Source organism: Coffea arabica, chromosome 5e, assembly GCF_036785885.1.
Source record: "Coffea arabica cultivar ET-39 chromosome 5e, Coffea Arabica ET-39 HiFi, whole genome shotgun sequence".
NCBI classification, from domain to species: domain Eukaryota; kingdom Viridiplantae; phylum Streptophyta; class Magnoliopsida; order Gentianales; family Rubiaceae; genus Coffea; species Coffea arabica.
In genome coordinates this window covers 49,424,046-49,434,785 of record NC_092318.1, presented here as the reverse complement: position 1 = coordinate 49,434,785, position 10,740 = coordinate 49,424,046, and the positions used below count along the sequence as shown (strand labels likewise).

General features: G+C 35.5%; 1 protein-coding gene and 1 long non-coding RNA gene across 3 annotated transcripts; one reads left to right on the top strand and one right to left on the bottom strand.

The window, feature by feature from the left end:
* LOC140006661 (uncharacterized) lies at positions 1-3,618 on the top strand. Of its 2 annotated transcripts, none has more exons than XR_011814393.1 (2): positions 1-416; positions 3,263-3,618. It is a non-coding gene; the product is annotated as an uncharacterized lncRNA (long non-coding RNA). The 2 variants fall into 2 exon arrangements; XR_011814392.1 differs by lacking the exon at positions 1-416 and adding an exon at positions 1,733-2,488.
* Positions 3,619-5,277: 1,659 nt separating this feature from the next.
* LOC140006660 (xyloglucan endotransglucosylase protein 7-like) lies at positions 5,278-6,733 on the bottom strand. The gene is made up of 3 exons (XM_072048964.1): positions 6,267-6,733; positions 5,958-6,151; positions 5,278-5,854 (listed from the first exon to the last, which is right to left on the bottom strand). The coding sequence occupies exons 1-3, from the start codon at positions 6,573-6,575 to the stop codon at positions 5,443-5,445; spliced, it is 915 nt and encodes a 304-aa protein (XP_071905065.1). The 5' UTR covers positions 6,576-6,733; the 3' UTR covers positions 5,278-5,442.
* Positions 6,734-10,740: the final 4,007 nt, after the last annotated feature.

Here is a 10,740-nt window from a genome sequence, read left to right as displayed (position 1 = left end):
CAATTTATGAACGGATGAAAACCCATCTGCTAACTTATTCCCCTCTGTGTCATTGTCCCTTCCTTTTCTTTCCCTCCTCGTGATTCGTGCACACAACAAAAACCCCTGCTTAAACCCACAGGAAACTCACACCCAAAAGAACACATTTTGCACTGTTCAGACTGTTATCTTAAAGACAGTGGAGGAGGGAGTTTCAAAGGCAGAAAAAAGAAAGGGGCAAGTCAGAAAATTCTTTTGAATAAAACCCTCTTTGCTTTTTTTTTTTTTTTTGGGTTGGGGTTCAATTCTTTGTGACTTTTGTGAAGGAACTGCTAACGCTTTAGGGTTTTAAAGCGGTAAATTCAGAAAAATCTTGAGGCCATGGCATTCCAAATAGTGCATTTTCTCGCCAGGTGTTTCTACTGGCTTCAAAAGAGGTAAACAAAAAATGTTACAAGAAAAAGAAAAAAAAAAAGCAAATTCTGGCATACCTATTTTCTTGATTTTTGTTGTTCTTTCGTGGATTTGTTTTACATTTTCGGTTTTCCTTAGTTTAGTTGTAAGTACTTAGTCTGAAGTGGCTTAGGTTCTTTGCTTTTTGCTTGCACATTCTGACTTTGTTGGTAAGTATCTGTTTAGTTTGCTTGATTCGTTATGTTCTCTCTGTGCGCTAAATGTAGGTGTAATTATACTTGTGTGCAGAATTTTTATAAGATTCTTGGTCAACTATGTGTAATGGATGATAAAATTAAGCTTAATTTGTGTAGAGCCTGCTTAAAGTTTTCAACTTTCTGTTTAAATATTTCTTTTCTTTCTTCCGGAATATAGTGTTAGTACAGGGAGATTTACGCTTGGGTAAGCATTAAGGTTAATTAAGACAGTTTGCCCTTCTTGGACGCTACAATGGTGAGTGAGCTATGCTTACTAGGTTTGCCTTAGATTTTGAAATAATTAAGGAAGCGAGTTTGAAGATTTGCTGAGCCATTCTAGAAAATTTTTAACAATTGAAGTTTTGATTTTGGAAAAAGAATTTGAGTATCTTTCCAGAGTAGGTCCAGAATCTATGGTCTAAAGTGAAGTGGCATTGGTTATGAAAGAGTGTAGTCATTGGCAAACCTAAGTTCCTGGAAGGTAAAAGATTGAGGCAAGTTTATGAAGTCATGATATTATAATGCTTGTACATTAGAAACCATGTTGAGATGAGGTCCTGTTGTACAGAGAGGTTGTTTCCCATACAATGTTGTGAAATCAGGAGTGTTGATTTCTTTGTTAGTTTTCCACTTCAAGCAACGTCTTCCATTCAAAACTTGTGATTAAGTGGGAGATAAATGATAAAAGAATCTCTTTGGAGGTGAATATGTTGAAGATTTCTAGGATCAGATGTGTGGTTTGAAAGAGTCTGCTAATACATGGTAAAATCTTGCTGAATGAATTTCCAAGAGCTGCATCATGGGAGAAGAGGAAGGCATTATAATTACTGTGAGTCTTGTGTGTTGAATTTGACTGAGTGGTTGAGTTGAGGTATCATGGTGAAAATGGTATGATGAATGACAATATTCATTTGTATAGAACTTTTTTGGTTGAATAGGTTGAGGGCTTCAATATCAACAGTTATACTAACGGCAGAAACCAAAACTTTTCAATTTTAGTCAATTTTCCTCTTGAGAAATCCACCAATTGGACCTTTGGTGGGAAGAATTACACAGTTTGAACTTCCCCTTTCATTTGGTAACGTTGTCCATAACTTCCCCTTGTTTATCACTGGATGAGTAGCCACGAACAAAACATTGGTGCAGTATTGTAGTACAATCATGCAATAGTGGTAATCGACTTCACCTCTGTTTGTAGTCCAAGTGCATCACAATTGCCTAGTTGTGACTTGTGGACCAGACAACCATAATTCAAGATCACTTTGGGGTATAGCAACAACTTGTCACACAGAAGGCCAACCCTTGGGGGAAATGGAAGAGGGTTGGGATAAGTGACTGACTGGTGCCATGTCAGTAATTTAACTTAAATGCATTGATAAATTTTCCCTTTTTTTTGGGTGCTTCTGAATGATTTCTCCTAAATCACCCACCAAAACATCTGACACGTAGAGAGAAAGATGGCTTTCGTTAGCAATATACCATTATTGGAGATAAATGAGAGCACCGCATCGGAACTCTTTCTGAATTAGTGGCTTGGGGTTAATATGCAACTGGAGCCATTTAACTTAATATATGGTGAGGATTTTTTGCACGTCTCCTTCTTGTCTTTTTGCGCTTGTAGAGGATTCCTCCAAAAGCCACCGACACATCTGACACGTAGCGCGAGGGCTTTCTAAAGCAAGATGACTTTAGAAGAGATCAAACAAGAGCACTGCATCTGAACACTTTCTAATTAGCTGTCTCTCTCTGGCCCTCTGTTTGTGTGCGTGTGTGTGCGCAGATGTTAGGCATTGAACATGACTTGATGATGGTGGATGTTGATTGTGTTATTTGGGATGGTGGCTCTTGTTTTCTGAATGGTAATAAACAGATTTACTAACTATTTGAATCCTCTTTGCATTCCTGCAATTGGTACATTTTGCCCAAAACTTTTGCATTCCATACTTAATGCTATCTTCTTATATGCTGATTCTCTTGGTATTAAAGAATTTCAACACATGTATAGAAGTGTATTTTGAGTGTTTATGTGCATTCAAGTGGATGTGGATGTATATCCTATGAGAAAAAACCATGCAATTTGAGGTTGGAAATCTAGAACAGGAGATATGTGGATTGTGGATCTTGAATATACAAATTTGGTTAGCTATCTTGTAAGATGATTGTTGAATTAAAATTTCGATTGAAGAATTTTAAGAACAGGTTGCTGTGTAAAGTATGGATTGAAGAATTTTATCATAGGGTTGTGTTTTTGTGGAAAGCATAAGTGGAGTATGTGATCGAAGGATCTATGGTTGCTAATCTTAAACTGTTGTACTTACTTGTATTCCTGTATTACATATATAAGATCCAGTGGTATTATTGGTAGAAGAAAGTCTCAGATTAAATAAATTAATTCCTGATCATTAAACTTTAGGAATGAATGCAAAAAAGATTTTCGATCAAGCATTTGAGGAAATTCTACAGATATGTCAATCTGAAAGTTAGCATAGCGATTAAGCTTCTTTGTTATACTCACATGCAGTAGATTACTTTATAAAGGAGGTTAGTTGTGCTTGTCATTAAACTTGGTTTTATTGTTGCTCTATCCACATTGAACTGACTCATTTTGTTTACATGTTTGCGTGAATTGCCAGGTCAAGAAATTGCTCCGATGCTGACTTCAAAGATGTGAAGCTATCAGCATTAAATTCCAAATAATTTTCCTATCTTTTGCATGTTCAAAATGTAAAATGATAGGTAAATTGGTGGGATGAAGCCAAATGGTCCGCGAAACTATCAACTTTGTAATATATTGACATTTCCTGTAATGGGGCTTCCATGACTTGGCCTTTTGTACTATTTTTCTTTTGAGAGGCTCTAGCTATTCTCGAATCTACATGGTTTGAGTTTTGCAACTATGTTGTGCCTTAGAAAGTTCAAGTACCATTTCAGATTCGTATATGAAGCTGCATGAATATCTAAAAGAAGAATTCTCAGTCGCTTTCTGGTATGATTTTCTTTTGCTTTTCAAGAGAATTAAAAATTCATTCTGGAAGTTAAGCTTCCTGCTTATGCTTGGTTGCTAAAGAGGTCCTTATCCAGGGTAAGGTTTCATGACTTTCTTGTCCTGAAAGAGCAGCATCCTCGTGGTTTCTCACACTTACATCCAGGACCTATATTTGAAAAGTTCTTTGTGGACAAAATCTTTCATGCCATAACAATTATTTACCGTTATGTTGCAAATCTTGCAGTAGATATTCATTATTTAGATTTTTGTTCATTTTCAAGTGTGTTCTGTTTAATCTTTAGAGGATATCTCTTTCCTCACCTGCGGATCGGGTGGTAAGAACTGCTCAGCCCATGATCTATCAGCTTAATTAGATCCTGTCTTCAAGTAGTGGTAGTTGCTGCTCTCATCATTGAAATTATAGCAAGCCACCTGTTTTGTCTTCACTGTGATGGATAGCTGGTTAAAAGATGTTCTTTGCATTTTTAAAGGTAAGGGGTCTAGGATTGTGGAGGGTGAGCTGTGTTTAGGATATCATAAACCTTCGCGGAAGCGAAAATGTTTCTGTATTGTTTTCTTTCTTTCCTTCTAGCGTTAAGGTGTTCATTGACTGACTATATCACATATTAGATGTGCCTGCATGCTTACATCTCATGAGATCTGTAGTGGCTAATTTTCAAAGGTCCTTTTCGCTATTGAAGTCATGTTTTGCTTCTAAAAGCCCTTGTAATTCACTCGTCAAAGCCCTTGTAATAACTTCTTCTTCTTCGTTTCATCTTTTTTTTTTTAATTAGAAGGAATCATCCAAGGACGTGCGCATCTTCTGGATAGAATATATGTCTTAATATGATTATATACATGTAAAGAAAGAGTGACATAGGTTGCAGATGTGGTTGGTCTCGCTCGGTACAGGATATTCCTCCAGGTTGGATAGTTTATTGGTGAGATTCTTCTAAATAGCTAGTTGACATGAAAAACTGTAACTGTTTCGACAACATGATACATTTGGGCAAGTGAAAGTTCGTTCATATATAGAATAATGAAGATATGGCATTCTGATGTGTAAGCATTGGTGCTTTATGCATTAGTGCTTGGTTAAGTAAATCTGAATCATTGGAAGACGTTGGATGGGTAGGATCAATGATTAGTGGAACACGTTCTATTGCAACAGTTCTCCTTGGTGCTTGTTCTTTGACCCACATGGCTTTTTACTTCCAATTGCAAAATGCTTGCAGTAGTCTAATGTATGAGCTAAATGGATGTTATCCACAGATGGGCACTATCTAAATGCTACAATTATCAAACAGCAGAACCTAATTGCCAATTCTTGACTCTGCTGATAATTTTTTCTCTCTGTTTTTTTTTCCCTTGGGACTGTTGTTGGTTAGGGTTTTTATCTTTTTTTTTTTTGAAAACGATAATTGATTATATTAGCTTGTGTAAGAAATATACACTTAATGAGCAAAAGCTCAAGTTAAACTATACACGTGTCTGCGACACTGAGGATTTAATCATTCCTCGTCAAAAGATATACTTAGCGCATAAAGACTGAGATGACTTATGCTATTCCTAACTTCGGCCCTGGGTTGGGGTTTTTATCAAGTAAGGGTATATTGTTAATATTTTGAGCAATTTGAAATGGTTAATATTAAAATCTCGGACTACAAAAAATTGAGGTACTATTGAGCAACTGAATCAACTGTCTCTCTTACATGTACACAAAATAATCGAATCAAAAATATTGCGAATGCACCTGTTATTTACAATTTTCCCACCATAGAATCACAAAATTTTGGAAATGTAGAATCAATAATCTGCACCAGGAGCCTAGCCAGGCATTTTTCGCAGCTTGCATTCAAGTGGGATGCCATATACGAACTTCTTATAGTCTACGCAGTAATCGTAGACCATGTACTTCTTTCGCACCCACTGCAGATTCATTTTGCCACCATCATCCAACTGTTGCTTCATCCATGGTTTTGATGGTGGGGAATTGGTGGACTCCTCAGATTCACAAGAAGATGTAGATTCCCAAACACAAGCATCAATCTTCAGGTTCCTATAGGAAGCTGTAAAAGGAGCCTTTGTCCAATCAGTCTTGATTTTCCCATTTTGTGTAGCCCAGCTATCAGCATTCCATATACTTGAATAGAGCCTCATAGGTCTCCTACTTGGGTATGGTACTCCCTTTGATTCATGATTAGTATATTCTCTTATAGGAATGTCATCTACTAACCATCTGAATTTGACACCAATAATTAAAAATAAAAAATAAAAATTAGAGCGGTTTCAAGACAAAATCTTGGAAGAATTTCAAAAGGGTATTAGGAAATTGGACTTACATCACCCTTCCTGGATTCCATATGATTGAATATGTGTGGAAATCTTGTCTAGGATCAAACCACAAGTAGAATTGCTCTTCCCTGCCTGCGTGCCCCTCTGTATACATATTCGTGTGGACAATATAAGGCTCCCCTGACACATTACCCAAGAACTCAAAATCGATCTCGTCATGGGCTGGCCCTTGAGAAGACAACTGCACCAATTGTTCAATTGAGGTTAAAATGCCCAAGAAATAGAGCAGAAAGACATTGTTGAATCTGGGATGCTAGCAAAAACTAAGGAAAGGGATTTGCACGTAAATGCCTTACATAAAATGCCGTGACGGTGCCGGCAGAATCGCCAGAAACAAGTTTGAGTTGCACATCAATCCTGCCAAACAAGTACTCATCTTTGGATTGAAATCCAGAGCCAGAATACTGGTCCAGAGTTAGCGTTACAAGTTGACCACTTTCAAGAATTTGAGCTCTCTCTTCACCCCAGTTGATGTTTATATGTTGGTGGAAGCTTCCTGCAGTTGTAATGGAAACCAGCAGTACCGAAGATAAGGTTAAAGAAAGCAAAAGAATGGAGAAGCAAGAAATGAATAATGAAAGCAGAACAATGGTATAGGAAGCCATTGTTGCTGCTTTTGAAATGGGAAGGGGAGAAAAAGAAATGGGCTCTTTTTTTTTTTTTTTTTTAAGCAAAAAGAAAGCTGGGGAGTGAATGGAGATTTGGGGATCAGAAAGAGAAATGGAGAGAATGGCAATGCTTAAATAGGGGGGCTCTTGGAAGTTGTGAAAGTTTGGAATTTTAATGGGAAAATGGAAATGGGAGGGAGCTGGCAACAGATTAATCAAGGCTAGTTAATGCAAAAGGACTCGGCTGGCAATGGCAAAGTTGGTTTTTAATCAAAACTGGGGGGGGGGGGGGGGGGGGGGTGTGGTGGTCACTGGTCACCAGTGCTGTTGCTGACCCTGATGAGGAAATTGACAAAAGCAAATCAAACGCTAATTGAACAATTTGCGGGGTGAAAGAGTGGAAAAAGTGGATTGCTTTCTGTGGGCTTTGACCAGTAATATTCTTAATCAATAATTTAGACTAAAATGAAACCATGTTGACTGAATTTTTAACCCCAAAAACCTGTCAGAATGAGACCAGAGAGGGAGGGCTGAGGAGGGGTATCCACTATCCAGAAGAGAAAGGCCAGGAGGAGGTCAGGTAGGTGTAGGGTAGGGCAAAGGAGGGTTTGGTAGGCGCAGAAAGCAGATTCGTATACGTTGTTGAGCTGGCGAAAATGTTCGGTCTTTATTTTGTACTAGTATGGAATCTGTGACACGGAAATGGGGGGATGATGTTTGTTTTCAAGTACTTGTAGGCGGTCCTTTCCCTGCTACACCTTCTTGAGCTCAATTTAACTCTATTGATTGTGAAAGGAAACTTCCCTCTTGCCTCTTGGGGTAGTAGAGAAATTTCATGTTTAATTCTTGATTTGTCCAACGGGTGTACTATGTGTAAGATAGGAGTATATTTTAGATGTTATATTTTTTAAAATATAAGATTAATTAAAATAAATAAATAAATACAAGAGATGATAAGTAAAATTAAATAAAAAAGTATATAAATGTAACAGAAGATAATAATTATTAATATGTTTAAATATATGATAGATTAGATAAATACTAAATATATTAACGAGTGCTTTTAAAGGCATCCGTTAGAAAAACTCTTAGTTCTTTATGCTTTGAATTAATATGGCAAACATCTTTGGGTAGGTCTAATATTCTAAAAAGTAGTGGATGTGTTTGGACAAACAAGATTTGAAGTAAAATAATTTATTTCACAATTTCCAATCACCTTTTTATTTCACATACATCACACCATAAAAAGTGCTACAGTAATTATCTTAAATAAATCATCCAAATAAACTCTTTAAGGGTCTTTTTTTAGTAGGTGTGTACTAATTACCGTTAATACATATCATATATATATATATATATATGTATGTATTAACATTTATTGTCCACTTATAGTTTATATACTTACCTAATTTAATTTCTATTTTTTTTTGAAAAAACCTAACACTTGAAATTATGTTAACAAGCATTGAGTGAACAACTAATAGACAAGTTATTTTTACAAATATGATTTTTTATTTTTGGCAACTTTTTGTGTAGTACATTGTGCATTACTATTATCAATAAAATAATTCATTTCATGTGCATAGTAATTGCTTTCTTTATGTACTAGAAAGTTAAGAATATTACAACACATAAAACAAAAGAGTAAGGACTGGCACTCCTTCTCGTGTGCGGAGTTTGTCGATTAAAAAAAAAAAGAATATTACAACACATAAAGGAAAAAAAACTATAAACTAAACTATATAGTTTTGACGAAGAATTCCTCATTCATTCACATGAGCCCTTTTAAATATTGATGTGAGTTAAGAAAAGTTCTTAGTTCCATTAATACTCGAGTACGATACATAGGGAGGTCATTGAAATCAAAGTGTGTTTTCGTACCAAAATTTTTTAAAGAAATTATTTTACTTATATTATAAACACTAATCACTTTCCTTATATTTTTAACCAACTTTTTATCTCAAAAATTTCTCAAAAAAAAAAAAAAACTAACTAGGGATCTAATTTCTCAAAAATTTCTCAATTTTTTTTAATATAGAAAACTAGCAAGGGAGTTAACTTCTCAAAAAATTTCTGACTACAAGATTCAAATGATTTGACCTATGATCCGCTGACGGGGCTCCGCGTGGGGAATTTTTGTCTCGTCTCATCTCGAGTTCTCGACCCGCACGTAGGCCATAGCTGATTGAATAACGGTAACCGTTTCTTTGTCCAATTTATTGCCTTTTTTTTTTCATCTGTCCTTTTTTTAAATCTTTTTTCCCCATAAATTGCATTTTTGGTTTTTTATTTTTTAAAACGTTAATCTAGAAAATCAACAGCTTCAATCAAGGGTGTAATTATGATATAGACATGGTAAATCCAAATTTCTTACTTGTTCGAAAGTCGATAACCCATCATGATTCATAACCGGTGGCAGATTCGCATTTGAATCGAGGGTAAGTTTCAGGAAACCACAGAAGAATTGTTGGTTAAAGGAACACACTGGGCCCTCGATGAAATGGGCCTGTAGTGAAGTTAAAAATATGTTTGTGTTTGTCGGATGATCACTTGATTTACCTTCCTACTTTAGGAAGGAACAAAATTCACGTCTTTGCATTCGATATTTACGCCTTAAAGGTTAATATGACATTAAGACTTTTAATATTCAATGGTTTTTCTTCTATCGTTTTGCAATTTTAAATTTGTGTTTTTTTTAAACACGCTACGAGCAATTTGCTTAGCACGATTTTTTTAGCCATTTCTTCTGTTAGTTTATCTTTTAAATATTTTCAATAAAATTTGCGCGGCGTAAGAGAAATTTTGAGCTTAGAAGATGTATAATGTGTATTCTTAATTTGTTTTTCTCAATATATAACAAACAAAGTTATCATATTATTAATTTTTTATCATAAAAATTTCTAATCTTCTGACATTTATGTACAACCTCATTGGAGGTTTTGGTTGTTTATCGAACATTGTACGAAATTCATGGATTATTAGATGTTCTTTTTGGTTTCTTTTACTAGATGCATACCTATTACATTAAAATGATGAAATTATTTGTGTAGTAGCACTTTCATAGTACCTATGATCTCTAACTCTATTATCTAACTTGATTGGTTTCATGAGTTTATAATTGTTTAAAGACGCTTAATGTAGTATAAATTATGAAAAAGAACAAGGATCGAATTAAAAGAAAATTAGAGAATAATTGAAAGACTATTGCTACGGCAAATTGTTATTGTATGAAACGATAATTCTAGAATTGTAAAAAAGTTATAAGCGAAAGTCATTAAATGATAGGGACTTATTTGTCAAATTGGTGGTTAAGGCGTGAATTTAGAATGGAAGGGTGCGGATTCAGCCCTTCCCTTCACTTTATTTTATTTTATATATTTTTCGGACTTGTGGGAAGAAATCATCAGTGTTCTAACTTCTCGGTTTAATATGTCTGTCCCACGACACGTGCACGGCGACAAGAAGTTAATGATGTTTCATGATCATTCAATCTTGAATTGGATGGAAGATCGAAGTTTTGAAAGTCTTCCAACTGGTTGTAGCTGCATCCACATCTTTTTCTTCAAGGTTGCATACAACAATTGTATACGAGTACAACCATATATCTGAAAATGATTGATTGGGCAAGGAAATCAGCTAACAACCCCCGTTTTCTTTTGTGTTCCCAAGTTTCAAGATTCACCATATATGTTTTGTTTTCTTTCTTTAATGGAGAATCTGGTCCCAAAATTATCAAAGCATTGTCCAAACATTCGGTTGTTTTTCTTGGGAATCATTGACTAGGAAAACGTACATTTGGGTTTTATACTCTGTCATCCAATGCTTGTGTTGCAGCTTGGCCTGGATGAGAAGTGATCAAGTCGTTCGATTATGTAGGTGAAGAAAGTTCCACTCTACTATTGGGTAGATGCCAGTTATTTATTCTTACTTGCACTGGAAAGAATTTCGGCAAGTTTAAGTCAGTATTAGAGGGATGGTAACTCCTCTGCGAATGCCTTGTTACTTTGCTACTGGATCCTCCAGAAGAAGTTCGTGAGATTCTCACTTGTCAGATAATTGTATGGCTGGGATGCATACTATAGTCGCTTTATTTCTACTCTAAGCAGTTAGGTTTAAACCTCTTTTCTGAAAAATAAACAAAAGAAAATTTCAGAAGTTAAAA